The following is a 21,741-nucleotide window of genomic DNA, read 5'->3' on the forward strand; positions in this document are numbered from 1 at the left end:
TCGGGGAGTACTCACTGCAGGGAAGCGTGTCTTGCACGGGTACCTGGAGATTATGTAAGAAGAATTGGGAGCTTCAGGGTTTACTAACCGCGGGGAAGCCTGTCTCGCACGGGTACCCGGAGATTATGTAAGGAGAATTGGGAGCTTCAGGGTTTACTAACCACGGGGAAGCCTGTCTTGCACGGGTACCCGGAGATTATGTAAGGAGAATTGGGAGCTTCAGGGTTTACTCACTGCAGGGAAGCCTGTCTCGCACGGGTACCTGGAGATTATGTAAGAAGAATTGGGGGCCTCGGGGAGTACTCACTGCAGGGAAGCGTGTCTTGCACGGGTACCTGGAGATTATGTAAGAAGAATTGGGGGCCTCGGGGAGTACTCACTGCAGGGAAGCGTGTCTTGCACGGGTACCCGGAGATTATGTAAGGAGAATTGGGAGCTTCAGGGTTTACTAACCGCGGGGAAGCCTGTCTCGCACGGGTACCCGGAGATTATGTAAGGAGAATTGGGAGCTTCAGGGAGTACTCGCTACAGGGAAGCGTGTCTTGCACAGGTACCCGGAGATTATATATGGAGAATTGGGAGCCTCAGGGAGTACTCGCTACAGGGAAGCCTGTCTCGCACGGGTACCCGGAGATTATGTAAGGAGAATTGGGAGCCTCAGGGAGTACTCGCTACAGGGAAGCCTGTCTCGCACGGGTACCCGGAGATTATGTAAGGAGAATTGGGAGCCTCAGGGAGTACTCGCTACAGGGAAGCGTGTCTTGCACAGGTACCCGGAGATTATATATGGAGAATTGGGAGCCTCAGGGAGTACTCGCTACAGGGAAGCGTGTCTTGCACAGGTACCCGGAGATTATATATGGAGAATTGGGAGCCTCAGGGAGTACTCGCTACAGGGAAGCCTGTCTTGCACTGCTACGAAGGAGGTGTTCATGGTTTTTAAGAAAAAGCATGTAACGGCTCTGTCCGTGCTGGAACCATCCCGTGCAACCTTTTTGATATTACCTGGGGCCTCGGGTAAGAGAAGTTCTAAACTACAGTATCAATATGGCAGACCTTTCTAATACCTTCGTTGCTTTGCAGTCCTGATGCAGAAAGCTATGAAGTGGTCAAATTGAAGGTCACGGAGTTCTTTCAAATGACGTTCTTGCCACTCCAGACCTGCGTTTTCAACCTCATCTACCCCTCGCAACTCTCCTGTGGGACATCCTTCCTGCCTCTCGTGCATCATCTCCCCCACTGATCTCAGAATGGGGCTCTGGAAGGCCGCAGCTCCCTGAACCCCTCTCCCGTGGGACATCCTTCCTTCCTCTCCTGCATCATCTCCCCCACTGATCTCACACTGGGGCTCTGGAAGGCTGCAGCTCCCTGAGCCCCTCTCCCGTAGAACATCCTTCAGTCTTCTCCTGCATCATCTCCCCCACTGGTCTCACACTGGGGCTCTGGAAGGCCGCAGCTCCCTGAGCCCCTCTCCCGTGGGACATCCTTCCTTCCTCTCCTGCATCATTTCCCCCACTGATCTCACACTGGGGCTCTGGAAGGCCGCAGCTCCCTGAGCACCTCTCCTGTGGGACATCCTTCCTGGCTCTCGTGCATCATCTCCCCCACTGATCTCACACTGGGGCTCGGGAAGGCTGCAGCTCCCTGAGCCGCTCTCCCGTGGGACATCCTTCCTTCCTCTCCTGGATCATCTCCCCCACTGATCTCACACTGGGGCTCTGGAAGGCCACAGCTCCATGACCACTTCTCCTGTGGGACATCCTTCCTGGCTCTCGTGCATCATCTCCCCCACTGGTCTCACACTGGGGCTCTGGAAGGCTGCAGCTCCCTGAACCCCTCTCCCGTGGGACATCCTTCCTTCCTCTCCTGCATCATCTCCCCCACTGATCTCACACTGGGGCTCTGGGAGGCCACAGCTCCATGACCACTTCTCCTGTGGGACATCCTTCCTGGCTCTCGTGCATCATCTCCCCACTGGTCTCACACTGGGGCTCTGGAAGGCTGCAGCTCCCTGAGCCCCACTCCCGTGGGACATCCTTCCTTCCTCTCCTACATCATCTCCCCCACTGATCTCACACTGGGGCTCTGGAAGGCTGCAGCTCCCTGACTACCTCTCTATGATGGCCATTGTGGAACTCCCGCTCCCCACATCTTCACTTGCAGCTGTACAGGAGGGCAGAGCGACCTCTGACGGGCCCATGGGATCAGATCTCACCCTCGAGTACCTTAAGAACGAGATAGCTGCACTTTGTGGAGGATGCGGATGGGGTGCAGGATTCTCTTACTCCAACACAAATCAACAGGGACACTCAGTGGTTTGGCAAAGGGAAGTCTGTTTAATGACGAGTACAGAAAACGGGGAAACAATGGAAATCTACAATGATGCGATTTCGCTTCTCGCTTCAACTTCCACAATCTTCATTCTAACAACAATAGTTATAGTAAAAATTTGTCATCATTGACGTGTAACACTCAAAAGTTTGTCGTACAATTCTATTGGTTGGAAAAGGTAACTTAAGTATAGGTACTATATCTGTATGGTAACAGAGCTTGAGGATTGGGTAACTCTTATCGGGTGGGCGTCTACGCCCATCCCTCTACATCACTCGTGATAGACGTCACTACAAGTACGACGTCTCATTGTTTCTTCTAGCTATAGGACCCTAGATTATTTGGTCCATTGTGATTGGGTAGGTTACACCCCTAGACATAAATCTTCACTGTAATTAGCAGCATGCAGAATGGACACCCAGGTGCGGTGTGCCCAGAGATTCACCCTGCCTCCCTTCCATCAATCAGTACATTTGGGCTATGTGTCAATTAGTTGGCTGTGGACGGCCTCGAAACTGAAGCTTCTTATCGGGAAAAGTTATGGCCTCCTCCAGACGTTGGTACCCCTTCGCGCCTGGCTGGTCACGTGTTAGTTCAGTGTGAATCTGCTTCATTTTCCTTCTTTTAGCGTATTTGATTCCCCTCCGGCCTCGCCACCTGCCTGGGCCTCCTTATCTCGACCTTCATGGGGCAGGTTACTATGCTCTGAAGTTTCGTCTCTTCGAAGTTGCCGCTCCCCTCCCTTCCTTAGGTTGACCTCGAATTCCCAGGCATGAGCTGCTTCTTACTGAGTTTCGATTCCGCTCTTCCTTCTGGCTTTAGCTGGAATATGAATCTCGGCCTGTTTGATCCCTTGCAGCCTGGGCTTAATTCTGCTTTATGTAAAATGGAGTCGCACTTGTATAATGTGCTTTATTGAGGTAGATATATAGTTGGCGCTTGCCGCTCTATTCTTCTACTAAGCATTGCAAGCAGTACCGTTTCCTTAACTTCTTGCGTTTCAAGCCTATTTACAAGCGTTGGCTGGTTGAATACTTCCATTCTGTTTTACAACTATGTTTCCTTACATTTCAACATCGCCTCCAACTCCCAACACTAGCACTCTCACTTTCAACTCATCCTTTACTGACTTACACCCAACACCCAAATCCCTGTGAGGTACCGGGTGTAGACTTCAAACTCTTGGCTATGACCAAGGTTCACACTCTCCCGCTTGACTCCACTTTGAACCCTCTCCGGATGCCCAGCTTATTCACATTCCCGGCAGTTGAGAAAACCCATTAATTCACTTCACTATATGTGCCCCCCACTCTGCCTGCCCCCACCCATAGCACCAAACTCGAATCCCTGCCACCTATCTGTGACAGGTCAGATCCTCTTCCCGAACTCTTCCCTTTGCTATCTACAGCATCTTTGAGCAGGGCTTCCTGGAGTTCAGCTCAGCACTGTGTGTGCTCCCTGATCAGTATCAAGTTCCTTTATCGACAGTAATTACTTTGTGGTACTTTACTACGAAGTCATTACCTCGATACTTCAACTTAATCGAAAAATATGGGTAATTAAGGGCCAAGGGGTAAAATGTGGATGGGGACGGATTTGGGTAGGGGAGTAAGGAAGGGGAATGGGGGTTTGTGGGGGGACCCCCCAAAATAAAACATTTAAAATTCGATAAAAGGTTTCAAAGTGATTACTTTGTAGTAAATTACAGTAAAGTAATTACTGTCGATGGAATGACATGGATCCCTCTGGTCATAGCATTACTATTCTGCTGGCTCCTCTTCCCACACCCGCACCGCCTCTGACCACCAACCCTGAATCTCCCCAGCCACCCGACCAACACATGGGCACTATGCGCCTTCATCTATGTCGACGCCATAACACTCTTGTCCTCACTTCCAAAGAATTACACACCTACCTCTCTTCAAGATGTCATCAATGCATAACAAACTAGCTGCATTAATTTCCCTACACCCCCTCTCCCTCCTTTGCCCCCCTCCCTTTACATTAATTCCCGTATACTTTCGGATATACTGCATCCGCTGATCGGGTACTCTTTCTCTGTTCTGCCAACCCTTCTTGTGTTCCTGACAATCTTGTTGCATCCCAGAACACAAGCAAATAGGTGCCCATTATCTGGCCTCATTTGTCCTCCTCCTTAAACCTGTCACGTGCTTCTGGAATCTTTCTAGTCTCCTCCTAGGTGCCCTCAGACTTCCTCATCTTGAAGTAACCAACGGCTGACCCAAATAAGCCTGCAAACTAGCCCCCTGTTTTCTACACCACTCTAAGGTTCCGGAGTGTGTGGGCTGTCTTGTGGTTTACAAGCCAATGACCACCATATACTTGGAAGTGGACAATATTGGTGAATCCGTCTCCAATCTGATTTCCACAGCAGACACTCCTCAGAAACGGCCATAACCCACATCTTCAATTTCTTTACGACTTCTTGCCACTCCAATCTTTTCGCCATCCTCATCCTTTTTGATGTCGCTGTGACCTTGGCTCGATCATCCTTTTTTCATCAATACTTTGCTTCCTCAACACCAGCCTTGATTGGATTTCCTCCTGCGTGGCCTACCATTTCTTCTCTAGCTCGTGAAACTCCCTTCCAGGGAGTGTCCCTCAAAGATCTATCTTTGCCCCCTCCTCTTCACAGTATGCACCTCCTTACTCAGTAAACTAAGTTTGTCCTTTGGTTATTAAGAGTGTGTAAAGATACGTATAGCTTCAGCTAATGGTAATAGTTGGATGGCTTGGGGGTGATTGATCATCTGAGAATTGATCGCGGCAAACTGTTTGAAAAAAACAGCCCGAATGCAATCAATTCAAAGATGATCAAACAAGCTCACACCAACCCACCTCCACCCACCGTCCTCCTTCCCTACTTACCTCTATGCTCGCCGCCCGGTCTACTTCTGCCCTTTTTTTTCGGTCCCCCGCCTCCAATATTGAGGAAGCTGGGGACACCCCAGCAGCCCCCCAAAGCTAACACATAACGAACATAGGGAGCGGGGACACCCACGCGCCACATGTTGGGTATGTATTAGCCTAATTGTTTGTATTTATTAGATCGAATGTTGCTGGACAAACACGGTCAAGTGTAACATTCGGTCAAATAAAAAGGAACAAATATGCTAATACCAGTTGGATAGGTTTGCCTGCCGCCAATCAATGATAAATAAAATATGCTCAAGCCTTACACTCTCTCTAAAGGTTCTAAAAGCACACAGTGGCAGTCATCAAGTCTAAACTCATGTCATTTAACTTCCTCCGGGTTGGTTCCGGAGCCAAGTGTCGTGTGATGTCTCTTTCTCCACCCTCTATAATTATCCTGAAATGACACCACCGGTTATTTCCCCAAAAATGGCTATTTATTACTGCTGAAAGTGCAAAGCAATGGACATAAACAACATGCAGAAACTAAACTAAGAGCATACATGCAAATGTGACCTACAATTCAATTTGCAAAGACAATATTTTTAGAAGCTTGAATTTATGAACTACAATAAGCCTTAATTAACCCTTTTTTCTCTAGTGTATAATTATGGTCCTCTCGTTTTTAAATATAGGCTTAGAAGATGGGCTTGCTCATATTTACCTCAGTGCCCATGAACAGTAGATTAGAAAATGCTATGGCAAAAGCCATAATTAATTAATATATTATGTATTCCACACTTCAACCTCTCTTACATCCAAGCCAACAAGCTGAGTCTCTTTGCAAGTATTAGCCTCATACATCCGAGAGGATGATCTAGATTGCAAAACTTAATTTGTCATTTACCCAGGGAGTATTTGCATATAAAATTGTTCTTCATGTTGCAGCGGTCATCGTTCCACTGGAACATGTATGGTCCGCCCACTCCCTCATTCGCAGAAGGCTGGTGGTACATGACGACGCATACTTCACTCCCACACGAGGGCTCGTCCACGTACCAGTTCCTGGGATAACGAAAAGGAAGAAAGAATATGACCATTGCTACTCATTTAGCAAAATATTTGCCTTCTTAGCAGGGCCATCTTAAACACTTTTGGGCCCCGGGGCAGAGACACCTTTGGGACCCCCCTCCACAGAAACAAAGAAATTAAGGCATACAGAATATTTTAAAGCTTTATATTAGGATCTGGCAGGGGTCAAGTCCTAAGAATTAAAGTGGGGGGACTCATCAACAAATGCAATGGGATGTGACATCACCAGAAATTAGCATATCAAGTTGAAATATGCACATTTAATTAAATTGGCTTTGCGGAACCACCCAAATTGCACGGGACGAATGGCATTTGCCATAAATTCAACACACACAAAACCAAAAGAGGATATTTTCTTCTAATAGTGTTTTTGAAAACGTTAAAAAGTGTGCATGTTTTAAACTCCAAGAACCAACACTAATGTTTTCCCCGGGATTTGCAGTACCGAAATTGGACATTTCACCTTTAGCTGTTTGCATATTTCATCAAGTTATATAGTGCAGTGGGGAAGTGTCCGGCCTGCAATCCTGTCAACTGTGTTTCGATCATCGAGGTCGGCTTTAATTCATAAATTCAAAGAGGACATTCAATATTTCTCATTTTGGCTGGGGGGGACTGAGTCCACACTGTGAAAAAAGTGGCTGGACTCCGTCCCCCCACGTGTCCCCTCGACTTGAGCCCTGGGATCTGGGTTGTCTTATTGCGAATGTTTTGTTCGTGGTCGTACTGCCCGCAATGTAACTGCTCGGGCAGTTTTTAGGTGCCGCCCCAATGTTAAGGATGTGGGCGACACCCTTGAATCCCTAAAATACAGAACACGGGGAGCCGGGGACACCCCCCGCAGCCCTTGCTCCTCATGTTCAGTACTTTCAGCCGTGACCTAATTGGTAACCCTAAAATCGAACAAAACATCCATATGGACAGTTTTTTTTTCCGATTATATTGGGTGTTACCTTATATTATCCCCAAAGTACATGCTTGCTTTCTTATTTATGTCAATGCTATAAAATGATTTGCCCAGGATCACTATATCGTCTGCTGGCAAAGCCAGGATGTGAGCATGAACGCTTTGGTTTCACAATCTTGAATGTGTGTACCTAATCACCTCTAAGCCAAACATTTTATGCTCATCATTTGGGGGTGGCTTCCTAGATTTTATAACCCCCGTGAAGGAACCAATTTCTAGACTTTTACCAAACTGAGGCAATGTTGGTTTGTTTAGCAACCACCATCTGGTGCAGGCTTATTGGTGATAATAGCACCCATTGGGCTATGAAACCAAGTACATTTACACCCAGGCTTATCAGCTTCAGAAATAGGAACGGGTGAGTGGGCCTTGCTGCAATGTTCTCTGCAATGAGTGCTTAACACACTGAGCCATCTGCTGAACCATCACAGCACTCAGTTATAAAAATGCATCTCAACTTTAGCTGTTGCACATGATCACTATAATTCTCACACAAAGGTGTGAATGCTACAGGAGTTGTGCAGTAGTGAACCGACAAACTATGTATGCCAAAGCCAACAGAGGAAGCATTACAGGAGTATTTGATCAGAACAGAATTTACATGTCAATTACAGACAAGCAACCGTGCCTCATCAGCGCGCCATAACATATCCGGGCGTGTCCTATGTACGTATTGTGAACAACAGCATTGACTACTTTAGATAAGAGAGGCATGTGGGCCTCCCCCAAGATGGGGCACACCAGGCACGTGACTGTTTGCCCTCCCGTAAAGACCTCTATCCTTCTTAGTCCCCTGTCCATGCACATCTCATTTCTGCTTCTTTGCTTTAATTCTACATACATCCAGGAGTGCCATCTTTTAAATTCACTGTTGGGATAATTAGTAATTGTCATTGGTTATTTATAACACACTTAATACCCAGCGGTTTCTAAGCACGGTCTCGGGGATCGAACCTGTGTTACTCCATGCGCGTTGCCCCTGAGCTATCCTCCCGAGACTTTTAGGACAACCTTTGGCCTAGGTGACATTATGGGAAGTGACATTACTGGGAATGACATCACATGACATAACATCACAGAAAGCAGCATCACATGCACTAAGCAGTGGGCGACACAGTGTTGGAGCCTGTTTTTGAACGATCCTCTGCTTTCCATTCTAACTAAAAAGTCCTGGATTGAATGTTGTACATACATCATAACCAGTGGCTTTGCCTGGGAAACCGTTCCTATCCAAATTATTTTGCCAGATCTGTGCCATTACAGATGTTTTATGCTACTCAACAGGAGATAGAATTAAATCTGAGGACTTCAGAATTTCATGTTGAATGACATGGGTTAATACACATATACTTATATTATACACTTTACTCTTGATAGGAATTCTAATGGTGTACAGCGATTATTGGCTTTATGAACACTTTGGGATAATTCAACTAAATCACATCTTTAACTATAAACCACAAGGTTAGTAGTATCCTCCTAAGAAGTAACCTAGCAAAGATATGTGATGATTTTTTAATTAATTAGTTGCCTCTTGAAGTTCAATTTAAGATGCTAAGAAGAATATTTCAGGACCATCTCTGAAAGTATTTTGCCCAAGTTGGACTCCAATGCATTTGTGAAATCACTTTACATATTTGACTTCAATAGTCGGACTTTACCTTATGTACACAAGATACATTATGTGACTACAATATCATTTGTAAAAATGTGTAATTATTTGTGAATACATGTTGCTACTTTGGGCAACATAGGTGTAATGTATGTATTACGTTGGTATATGAATGTATATATTCTATGACTTATAATTCGTGATAGATTCTGAGAGTGCTAATTAAATTGAACACGTTTGTGATGATTTGTTATACATTTTTCACTTACCATGCTTTATGATGAAACTATGAACTGTCTTTATTGAATAAGACTCTGAGAATTCATTCAGGGAATTTGTTCCTTTCCCCTTTATTGTGTGCACTCCCATGGGCGTAATTTTAGGGGGGCACCAGGGTGTTTGTCCCCCCCGCCCAACTTTTGTGGCACACCATTTTGTCCCACTCATTTGTCTGGGGCACCTTTCATTTAGATGTCATGTTCCCCCCCCCCCCAAAATGTTCAGCAAAGTTACTCCACTGTGTTACAAAGTTTAGCAAAGTTACATTCCCAGCGGACCCCTAACGAGGTAAGGAGTCTCCCGACCCTCGCCTCCCAAGAAGGCAATTTAAATAAAACACATGGCGCTTAAAAGCACCATCCATTGCGCACTAGGCACATGGTTTGTCTCCCCGGGGCTGGCCGCTTCCTGATTTCCCTTATGCCCGCCTCCCAGCCCGCCCACTGCACCCGGATTGGCCCACACACCCCATATCAAGAACACCCCAGGGCAGCCCTCTGCCTGGCAGCCCCCGCGGCGAAGGACCACGAGGCAAAGGGCGGCTCCTACATTGGCGGCTCCAAGATGTGTCTGCAGGTGTCCGCAGGGGACACCAAGGAAGCCAGCAGCTAACAGACACCAACAAAAACCGTGAGTGTGGCATGGGTGGGGAATAGAGCAACCACTCTACTCCAGAAAACCCCTGCCACTCTTTCTTACCTCCCAACAACATAGAGTGCCATTACATTAGCATGTCCACACCTAGATAGAATCGTGAATATTAGCATGTCCACACCTAGATAGAATTTTGAACATTAGCCTGCGTCACATTTAGATGAAATTGTGATTATCTGCATGTCCACAGCTAGATAGAATTGTGAATATTAGCACATCCACACCTAGATAAAATTGTGAACATTAGCCTGCGTCGCATCTAGATGAAATCGTGAATATTAGCATGTCCACACCTAGATAGAATTGTGAACATCAGCAGGTACACACCTAGATAGAATTGTGAACATTAGCCTGCGTCGCATCTAGATGAAATTGTGAATATTAGCATGTCCACACCTAGATAGAATCGTGAATATTAGCATGTTCACACCTAGATAGAATTGTGAACATTAGCCTGCGTCGCATCTAGATGAAATCGTGAATATTAGCATGTCCACACCTAGATAGAATTGTGAACATCAGCAGGTACACACCTAGATAGAATTGTGAACATTAGCCTGCGTCGCATCTAGATGAAATTGTGAATATTAGCATGTCCACACCTAGATAGAATTGTGAATATTAGCATGTCCACACCTAGATAGAATCGTGAATATTAGCATGTTCACACCTAGATAGAATTGTGAACATTAGCCTGCGTCGCATCTAGATGAAATTGTGATTATCTGCATGTCCACAGCTAGATAGAATTGTGAATATTAGCACGTCCACACCTAGATAGAATTGTGAATATTAGCATGTCCACACCTAGATAAAATTGTAAACATTAGCCTGCGTCGCATCTAGATGAAATCGTGAATATTAGCATGTCCACACCTAGATAGAATTGTGAACATCAGCAGGTACACACCTAGATAGAATTGTGAACATTAGCCTGCATCGCATCTAGATGAAATTGTGAATATTAGCATGTCCACACCTAGATAGAATTGTGAATATTAGCATGTCCACACCTAGATAGAATTGTGAACATTAGCCTGCGTCGCATCTAGATGAAATCGTGAATATTAGCATGTCCACACCTAGATAGAATTGTGAATATTAGCCTGTGTCGCATCTAGATGAAATTGTGAATATTAGCATGTCCACACCTAGATAGAATTGTGAACATTAGCCTGCGTCGCATCTAGATGAAATTGTGAATATTAGCATGTCCACACCTATATAGAATTGTGAACATTAGCCTGCGTCGCATCTAGATGAAATTGTGAATATTAGCATGTCCACACCTAGATAGAATTGTAAATATTAGCCTGTGTCGCATCTAGATGAAATTGTGAATATTAGCATGTCCACACCTAGATAGAATTGTAAATATTAGCATGTCCACACCTAGATAGAATTGTGAACATTAGCCTGCGTCGCATCTAGATGAAATCATGAATATTAGCATGTCCACACCTAGATAGAATCGTGAATATTAGCATGTTCACACCTAGATAGAATTGTGAACATTAGCCTGCGTCGCATCTAGATGAAATTGTGATTATCTGCATGTCCACAGCTAGATAGAATTGTGAATATTAGCACGTCCACACCTAGATAGAATCGTGAATATTAGCATGTCCACACCTAGATAAAATTGTAAACATTAGCCTGCGTCGCATCTAGATGAAATCGTGAATATTAGCATGTCCACACCTAGATAGAATTGTGAATATTAGTATGTCCACACCTAGATAGAATTGTGAACATTAGCCTGCGTCGGATCTAGATGAAATCGTGAATATTAGCATGTCCACACCTAGATAGAATTGTGAATATTAGCATGTCCACACCTAGATAGAATTGTGAACATTAGCCTGCGTCGCATCTAGATGAAATTGTGACTATTTGCATGTCCACACCTAGATAGAATTGTGAATATTAGCATGTCCACACCTAGATAGAATTGTGAACATTAGCCTGCGTCGCATCTAGATGAAATCGTGAATATTAGCATGTCCACACCTAGATAGAATTGTGAATATTAGCCTGTGTCGCATCTAGATGAAATTGTGAATATTAGCATGTCCACACCTAGATAGAATTGTGAACATTAGCAGGTACACACCTAGATAGAATTGTGAACATAGCCTGTGTCGCATCTAGATGGAATTGTGAATATTAGCATGTCCACACTTAGATAGGACTGTGAACATTAGCATGCCCACTCTTAGATAGAACTGTGAACATTAGCATGTGCACACTTAGATAGAATTGTGAATAGACAGAATTCTGAACATTGGCCTGCGCCGCGTCTGGATGGGATTGTGGGGGCCAGCGGGTACCACACTTGGACAGTATTGTGAATGTTAGCATACTGAAGTTCAGGTAACCCACTAACCAATATAACCTCAAACTCTGCATACTTATCTCACTCAAAAACTCACACAACCATCTCTCGCACCACAAGCCACACGCACTTCACAACACTGCAACAACACATAAGCCGGAGCAACAGCACACACGGACTGACACCGATCCAATACCCGCACCAAAGCTCAGCATCTGGTGTATACCGATTTGAAGCTGCCAACAGAACACCATTCCTCTCACTATCCTATTCCCTCTTCACCTTACTAACCCACCCCACCCTACCTTATCATTTGCAGATCGGCCAGAGCGCCTGGGGACCAATTCCGGTGGTGATGGTGCGCGGTACAAATACCTTTAACATTTAACACTGTGCACTGCTATTTGTCTGATGCTTTTTCAGACAACATTAAACTCGTTCCATTACAGAATGGGACCAGCCAGCCGCAACCCTGTCTTGGTTCTGCCACCAATGGGAACAGTCCAGCCTGGCCTCCTGCTAGGTCATGTCCCTTGTGCACGGTTTCCGCAGAAAATAAAGAAAAATAATACCGAATGGCAGTAAATGGCGAGTTTGGTACGACCGAAAAGTACGAAAAGAAAAAAAAGTCGAATAAGGGGAGCAGGGGTTGCAGGGTTGTCCCCCACCCCCTGGCTCAACCTTCAGCAAATTCAGGGGTGTCCACTGCATCCATAAAGGAAAGCAGGGGACAAATAAAGATTTTTTTTGTTTTAAGAAAAAAAAAGGAAAAGGACCCTGCGGCGGAAATTCAGCCTCCCAATGGATAGGCAGAACTCACGGCGCAAGGTTAGGTGCCCGGAGGTAAGTATGGGAGTATTAAAGGTAGGGGAGCATGGAGGGAGGAGGGGGGGGGGTCGGCGGTGGCATTGTGCATGATATTTTCCTTTATGAAAATGTTGAATTCGTAATTTTCGGATTCGAAATAATCCTGTATATCCTTCTGCAGAGGAGCACTAGCAACAAAGGCCATGGCTCAGCCTTGTGTGGCCTCGTTGGTCAGAAGAAGCTCGATTCCTGAGGCGGAGCAAGTAAGGGACCCGTGCATTATAATGCGCTCGCTCTCTTTTAGAGAGGAATCCCAATCCCAATAGGGATGGAAGCAAGGCTTTGAATCCATAATAACCACTGTCATTGCTCGGGGCAGATTCTATAGCAATGTTCTTCTAGAACACAATGCCACCGTATGGCTGGGTTTGCTTGTGCTTCTGGGCAAAGGGCACTTGGCCTTGCAGTTCACAGTGGACTGCTCCTTTTGTTGACATAACCAAGAATCATTTGTTTAAGGATGATCTCTTTCTAAAATGGTGCATGCGGGCTATAAAATGATAATATGGAAGGCTGTCAAGAACAATGCAAGGGGTTATGATTAACTGAAATCCTTTCAATCTCTATATTTTGAGTTTACTCCACTCCCCACTCACTTAACAGCTGCTACTTTTCACCTATCCTGAAGTAGGTAAATGCATAGAATAAATGATGTATGTATCATTTGAAATGCACCTCTGATGATTGCTGCAGAAATCTGTGTGCACGCTGCAAGTCACAGGTTTGCACCCTGGAGGAGCCAGCAAAGCAAATCATCTTTCTGCGTCTGATTAAATCAGTAACCTTGGGCTGGCTCAAGCCCTCCTGCCTGGGAAGGGGGAGTGGAGAACGGCAAGGAAGCAGAGTTCACTTCTAGCAGTCTTCAGCCCTGGGAGAGCTTGCCCTAGTTCCCAAACAGGAGCAGGAGCCATCACCCACATGTCCTGGATGTGAGAGAGGGGGGCGGGAGGAGGTGTAAAGTGCTGTGGGGCCAGGGGCAAGCACCCCCAACTCAAGCCCAATGTGGCCCGTACCACGGCACTCAGAAACTAGATGGTGGACCCGTTACACAACCAAGGCCCATGCCACAGTCAAGTCCCCCTTCCCACAAAACACTCCAGTCCGTCATTTATTTCACTTTTTGTTTAGAAGAGGAGCCCGACTTAAAAGCAGTGGTGCAAAGAGACAGCTAGGGTGCAATGCACTGCCCATGGTGTTCTCCATAGAAATGATCAATATTTGTAGCTATCGGGTAATAATGTCCCCATACATAATGTCGCCGGGAAAAGCCATTGGAGACGTTATATATGGTGACATTATGCATGGGCACGGGTTGCGTGGATGTCGCCTACTCCCCTTGTAAAAAAAAAAAATGTGAGAGTTGCGGGGGTGTCCCAGACATGCTCAGTGTAATAATGTCCACAAAAAGCAGCAACATTTTTGTCAGGAGACATTTTTGCGGGGACATTATTACATGGAACCTATTTGTATATATGGAGCCAGTACTGCAGCGTAATAAACTTAATTATTGTTATTGTTCATTATATTTTATATGGAGCAAACACTGTAGTTATTTTCATGTATATGCGAGTCTTTTTGTGTGCCACCCATCCCAGAATCACTTCTAGGTGGTCTCTGTTTTGGCAGCTAATGGAAGTAAAACCCATTTAGGCTGAGTGATTTGCTCAGGATCACATAGCTTAGTCGTGTGGGGGAGCCGGGCTCTGTAGGTGTTCTTGTTGCACAATTTGCATTTGTGCAGGTGTCAGGCTACACATGCTGCTTCTGCATCTTTAGTTTTGCACTGACATGCAATGGGGGCTGCACAGGAGCGTGGCAAGAGTTAAACTACTACTGGGAGTGGTGCCAACTTTCTGTGCTGGGGCCTCAATCTTAAGTTACAACCTTTGACTGCAGCAGTGGTGTCATCACAGGAAGTGGCAATCTGCCACCAAATAGCGGGGCTAGATGGGGGAATAGCGGATCGCTCACAACGGATCGCTTTGAAACACATTGGGCCTCATTATAAGTATTGCGGAATGGGTTCACGGGTACCGCTAATGGTGGCGGGCCCGTTAAACCCATTCCACAATATTACGAGGTTCCCTCGCGGGACCCGATGTGGACGTCTGGTTTTACCAGATGTCCTTACCGGGTCCCGTGATGGGACCAGGGAGCTAACAACGGGCCGGTCGTAATCGACCCGTTGTTAGCTGCCGCGCCCATTCCCATTGAGCCCTATGGGGGCTCAAATGGGAATGGGGAAGCTCCAAACTCAGAATGGCCCGGTAATTCCCCATTCAGGGAACCCGGCCACTTATTAAGGGCATGGCTGCCTCCAAAGTCGTAATGAGGCCCATTGTGTATAGCTGCTATATAAATAATCAATCAATCAACAACTGGACAGGTCACAAAAGGAATGCCCGCCTCTAACGTGGGACGAGCCTGCACTTTGCAAGTTCAAAGGCCCCCCCTAGCCCTTCGCCCTTTGTAGGTCGATACATGGGGTGCTCTTAATTGGGGTAATGCGAACACCTGTTGATGCAGTGCCTAGAAGCTAGAGGAATCTGGCATGAAGCCCTATACAAGAACACACGTGTTTATTGTTATAATAAGGAGAAGTGGCTGGGTTTTACATTGATTTCTTTTTCGAATGGACATAACAGTGCTCCCAGGGCCTGTATCCTGTCCCCCACAAATAGCATATTGGTCTGTCGAAAGAGAAGCGCAGGTCTAACCCACCGGAGGTGCTGCTTCATAGTTACACGCATAGTCTACTAGTTTGGGCTTTTAGCCCAGTTTCTTCTATATGCTTGTATAGCATGTGTACCTTTTCCCTGCTATAAATGTAGACCTAGAAGTATCGGAATGCACTGCGATCATAAGCTAAATGCTAGGACCGGCTGCACCTTTCACACTGGACATGGCCATAGTCCACCAACCTCTATCTGGGGTTTACATGCCAGGCACCTGTTCTTGGACATTGCTTGTCACAATCATCATATAACACGTCACGGGCTCATCCTACTGCATCTGCTAATGACCCCATTGCTTCCTCCCTCATTTCTAAAATCTATTCTCTTTTCCTCCCTCTTTTAAACACGCTTCTATCCTTCCTATTCTGAAAAAACCTTCCTTAGATCTGTCGTCTCCTTCAAATGCACGTCTTTTTTTCTCTTCCCTATCTTTCTAAGCTGCTGCAACGGCTTGCCTATACTCAGGCCTCTTCTTTTGTTACTGAAAATTCTATTGTACCCCGCTTCCAATCTGGGGTTCGCCCTCTGCACTCTACTGAGAATGCTCTTCTCTCTGTTTGGGATTCCTTGCTTTGTTCTGGCTGTTCTAAGCATTCGTCTATTCTCATACTGTTGGACCTCTCTGCTGCTTTTGCACAGTGGGTCACGTGTTACTTTTACAGTCCCTCTCTTCTTTTGGATTTCTGGATCTGTGTTCTCTTGGGTTCACTCTTATCTCTCTAATCGCACTTTCTCTGTTTCTTGGGCTGGTGTCTGCTCTAATGCGTCCCCTCTTCTCCGTGGTGTTCCACAAGGCTCTGTCCTTGGTCCTTTGCTTTTTTCTCTTTATACTTCTCCTCTCGTGGCTATCATTTCCTCTTTTGAGACATCTCACAATTTTTACGCTGACGATAACCAGCTCATTTTGTCTTTTTTTTTCTTTCATGTCTGTTATTCCCAGTAATCTTTCGGTCTGTCTGTGTACTATACAGACATGGATGTCTGATCATTTTCTTGTCCTTATTGCATCAAAAACTGAAGTTCTTTTCTTCCCAGCTTCTACTATTCCCCCCCACCCCGCCTTTTATATTGTTTCCTCCTTCCCATCTTCCTATTTCCTCTACTGCTCGTAATCTTGGTCTTCATCTTGCTACTGACTTGTCTTTTTCCTATCATATGTACATTACTTCTCATTACTGTCGTTACCATCTTTTTAATATTCTCAAAGTTCGGCCTTTTCTTACTTTTAGCACTACAAAACGTTTGATTTCCTCATTTATTTATTCACGCTTATTTTATTGTTCTGTTCTACTTTTCGATCTCCCTGTTTGCTCCTTTAAAGCCTGTTAACGCTTCAATCCGCCATATCTACTTGCTCCGCCCTCCCCCGTGATTCTATTTCCACATCTTTGTCATCTCTTGGATGTCTCTCATTTCATTCCAGGCTTAAATGTAACTTTCTCTGTATTGTGTTCTAATGCCTCTATAGTCTGGCGCCTTCTTACCATATATCCCTGGTTTCACTCTATGCTCCCTCTCGGGTCCTGCGATCACAATCTCAATTTCTCCTAGTAGTTCCCTGCCCTCCCTGTGCTCAATCACGTTTTCCTTCTTTTCCTTTGCTTGCTTCGCTTCCCTGGACGCTCTTACCTTTTCTCTTTGATCTATTGCTTCCTGTTCTTTGTTCCATTTTTCCTTGAAAAGCCATCTTCTTGAATCTTAATTGTGCATAGTACTTATTTTTGTTTTCGTATGGTAACATCAATTTCAAATGCTTTCACTTTGTTGGATTACTTCATCCTGTATTCATAACTATTGTACTGTAAGTTGGCATGTGTACAGCGCTTTGGCGTAAGACGCTATATAAATAAAATACAAATACATGGCAGCCCATAATACCCATATGCAGGGTCGGACTGGAGCTATTGGTCGCGACCTTGAGGACCTGGGGGCCAGTTTTTCATCAAGCCACCCTGGCCGTTTTTTTTAGGTGTTTTTTTGTTGTTGAAATAGTTTCATTGTAATGGCTGGCTGCCGCTGCAGGCCTGCGGACTGAGCAGCTCGCCAAGCGCCGTGCCGTGATGAAACTGGTGGCAGCCAGGGGGCGGGGCTGGCCTTGGGCATGATTCATCAAAGCATGGTAACACACACACACACGTTGTTACCTTGCTTTGATGATTTTGCAAATTGCATGCATGATGCATCAGAGAGGCCGGGCTGCCAATGGGCAGCCGTGCAGTGCTCGCTCTGCCTGGCTGCCGCAGACGTGTGGCCTGGGCATCCGGGTCCGGCGTGGCTGGCGCCAGTCAGCTAGGATGTGCTTGCGAGGAGAGACTCGAGACAATTGACAAAACTTGCTATGTGCTAATCGAACACCAGGGCTGGGCTGCCTGCTGGGCTGGGCTGAGCCGCTCTAGAGGACTAGGCCGCCTGCAGGGCTGGGCTGGCTGGGCCACCCACTCGCACACGATAAACGTGTGTACATATTTTTCTAATAATACATGGCAGCCTGCAACACCCGTAAAAAAAGGCTGTAAATAATGTTCTTATTACAGTTTAGTTGACACCTCACTACTGACTTGTAATAAGAAACTGATATCACTCCTGCTCTGTAATCATGACGTCACAATGCCTGCTGCTTGAGCCAGCACAGAGCAGAATTCCAGCGATCACTGCAGCACTTAAAGCCGTGTGCGAGGATATGTTAATGTAATTTATGCACACAAGGTTCTGTAACCATGACAACATCTTCGTGTATGGTTCCAGAATGTTGATGAGACCATACACGAAGATGTTAAAGAAAAGAAGTTGGTCTCCTCGGGGGCCTCTCCAATTAAACTGAAGATCTCGTTTGATAATCGAGATAAGCGTGGTGTGGTTTTTATCACATGAATACATAACAATTGGCGACGAGGATTACTTGCATGGAGAGAGCCCCCGGGCACTGCATGAGTGATTTAAGCAAACGATCTGAACATTGATGCCGTTCGTTACTAGGAGCTGCGATAGTGCTGAAATCTATGAGGGAAATATATATATATGCTGACAAGGAAACAGGTGAGCGGCGTAACAAATGAAAAAAAAAAGATGGAAACTATGAGCGATAAAACTTACTAGGAACGGCATTATACGGACGCTGCGCGCGAGCGGACCAACCGCCCAGTGCACTAGAGAAAAGGACCTCAGTGCGTGCTATGCGTGCCGCCATTTTAATGCAACATTAAGGGTGAATGATACGTGCGACAGAGCGCAAAGCAATATAGTGCACACCGAGTGCGTAGGAGAGGAACGGTTTACAGCAGAGGTTCACACGAAGAGAGAGAGTGATATTATGGGCTAAAATAAAAAAAAAAATAAAAAAAAAATGTTTTTTTGGTAATTGGACTTGTTTAAAATATACGTGCAGGAGTTGATGAATTTCCAATTCAAATAAAAAAAAAAGAAGTGCTAGCAGTGAAGTGTAAACCCAGATATAATATTGTTAGGAAAGGATTTCATTGCATACCAGTGTATCATGCAGACCATATCTGCCCCAGTAAAGTTTTTGCCATTGCCTGGGAATCCAAATTGTCCCTGGGAACAGTGGCAAGATAATTTCCAAGTGTATCTGAGGGCAATAGGAGGCTCGAGGTACAGTGATGATCAGAAAGAGGCTACACTTCTAAATTTCATTGGTGCAGAGGCACTAAGAGTTTTCAGGACATTACCTGAATTGGAACATGATGAAGTGAGTTGGGAAGAATCTTCGAGTGGAGCTAGAAAATATGACACAGCAATTGCCAAACTTAACAAACATTTTGGAAATAAAACTAACATTGTATTGGAAAGATATAGATTTTTCACGAGAAAACAAGGTAAAGGAGAAAGCATAGACTCATACTTGGCTGCACTAAGGGGATTGATGGCTACTTGTGCTTTCACAGGGGTAGCGGATGAACACTTAAGGGATCAGATGGTGTTGCATGTGGCAGATCCTCGTATTCAACAACGTTTGTGGCAGGCAAAGAACCCCACATTGGACAAGACAATCGAGATAGCCAGGTCAATCGAACTGGGTGAAAAATGTATGAAGGAAGTCCAAAACAAATTGGAGAATGTAGAAATCAAATCGGTTCAAGACATAGAGGATGGGCAGCATAACAGCCAGGAAGACGAATTGATTGCCATGGTTAAGAGATTGGTCAGGTCAGAGACAAATAATGGACCAAGACAAGAAAGAGCAGGCACGTTCAAACAAAATAACAGATGTTTAAATTGTGGATGGTATAAACATGTCAATGCAGAAAGAGACTGTCCGGCTATGTCAGCAGAATGTTACAGATGTGGACATGTAGGGCATTTTGGAAAAATGTGTCGCAACAATAGAGGAAGAGGTAGATTTAACAGCCGGTTTGGAAGAAATACTGGATGATACAATAGAGGCAGAGGTGCAGCAATGATGAGTATAAAGGCGTTGGAAGAAATGGGTGGTCCAAGCAACTTGTTGGCAGTCACGGATCGGCTTGAAGACAGGGTTCAGATACTAGCTGTCACACCAAGTGAAAAAGGCGTGGGACCGTGGGTCGCCATGGAGATAGATGGCATAACTTTACAAGTGATGGTGGATACTGGATCTCCTTATACGATGGTTGATGTGGAGACATATGTTAATATATTGAATAAAAAGATGGAAGTGCTACAGATGACAAGAATAAATGCAACGGGGTATGGGAAAACACCCATCAACATTATAGGGTTTGTATGGGTACATCTTAACTTTGAAGGGAGGAAAACATACTGCAGACTGTATGTGGCTGAGAATGGGTTTTCGATAGTAGGATGGTGGGAGCAAGCATCCTTGAAAATGAAAATTCATCCAGGTGAAAATGTACCCATTTTGTGCATCACCGAGAAAAGTTGTGATACCGCAGAGAATTTGGCAAAGGCTTTTCCCAAAGTATTCAATGAAAAAATAGGTTTACTCAAGGGATTTGAACATCGGATTGTACTCAAAAGAGGTGCAAAACCAGTGGTACATAAAGTGAGGAACATACCCATTGGTACCAGAGAGGCATTGAAGAGTGAATTAGAAAGGTTATGCATGCAGGACGTCATTGAACCCATTGAAAGCTCAGGGTGGTTATCCCCGATTGTAATTGTAAAAAAAACAGATGGATCCATCAGGATGTGCGTGGACTTAAGAGACTTGAATGCCAACATATGGATAGATCGACATCCTTTGCCGAACATTGGGGAAATGTTGACCACCATGAAGCCAGCAAAGTATTTTACGACGTTAGATCTATCATCAGCATATCACCAAGTTGTATTAGAGGAAGAGTCTAGACATTTAACATCTTTTGTAACACCATTGGGAGCTTTTCGATACAAGAGAATGCCTTTTGGGTTGGCTTCAGCAGCCGCTGTATTCCAAAGATTAATGCATCATTTATTTGAAGGTTTACAAGGAGTACATTATTTCCAGGATGATATATTGGTGTCAGGGATGTCTCAAGAAGATCATGATGCAAAGTTATTAGGTGTACTACAGGTTCTGCAACAGAAAGGAATGACACTAAAAATTGAAAAGTGCAAGATCCAGAAAAGTGAGGTAACATACTTGGGTCATCGAATAAATGCTGATGGTATAATGTCAAAGGAATCATTGGTAGACACCATTCTAAAAATTTCTGATCCTAAGAACAAGGACCAACTCAGACGTTTCATGGGTTTAACAGAATACTACTCGAAATTCATTGACCATTATTCAGATAGAACTGAGAAAATGAGAAGTTTAATGTGCAAGGGTGTGAAGTTTAATTGGACTGAAGATTGTAAGGGTGAATTTGAGCAAATCAAAACATTGATCAATAAAGCACCGGTGTTGAAGTTATTTGATTCAAGTGCCAAGACAAGAATATCAGTAGATGCAAGTAATATAGGACTGGGAGGTGTACTAGAACAAGTTCAAGCAGGTGAAATCGTTCCCATTGCTTTTGCCTCAAGGACATTAAGAGGTGCTGAAAGACATTATTCG

At 45.0% G+C, this 21,741-nt stretch overlaps 1 protein-coding gene across 2 annotated transcripts in view; it reads right to left on the minus strand.

Annotated features, from left to right (window-relative positions):
- Nucleotides 1-21,741, minus strand: part of LAYN (layilin) — a 141,103-nt gene that overhangs the window by 50,135 nt on the left and 69,227 nt on the right. For both annotated transcript variants that reach the window (XM_069614309.1, XM_069614310.1), the window contains one exon: nucleotides 6,113-6,270. In XM_069614309.1, the coding sequence (XP_069470410.1) occupies nucleotides 6,113-6,270 (158 nt within the window). The remainder of the gene's footprint in view (nucleotides 1-6,112; nucleotides 6,271-21,741) is intronic.

This window comes from Ambystoma mexicanum, chromosome 9, assembly GCF_040938575.1.
Source record: "Ambystoma mexicanum isolate Mex_15411 chromosome 9, UKY_AmexF1_1, whole genome shotgun sequence".
Classification (NCBI taxonomy): Eukaryota; Metazoa; Chordata; class Amphibia; order Caudata; family Ambystomatidae; genus Ambystoma; species Ambystoma mexicanum.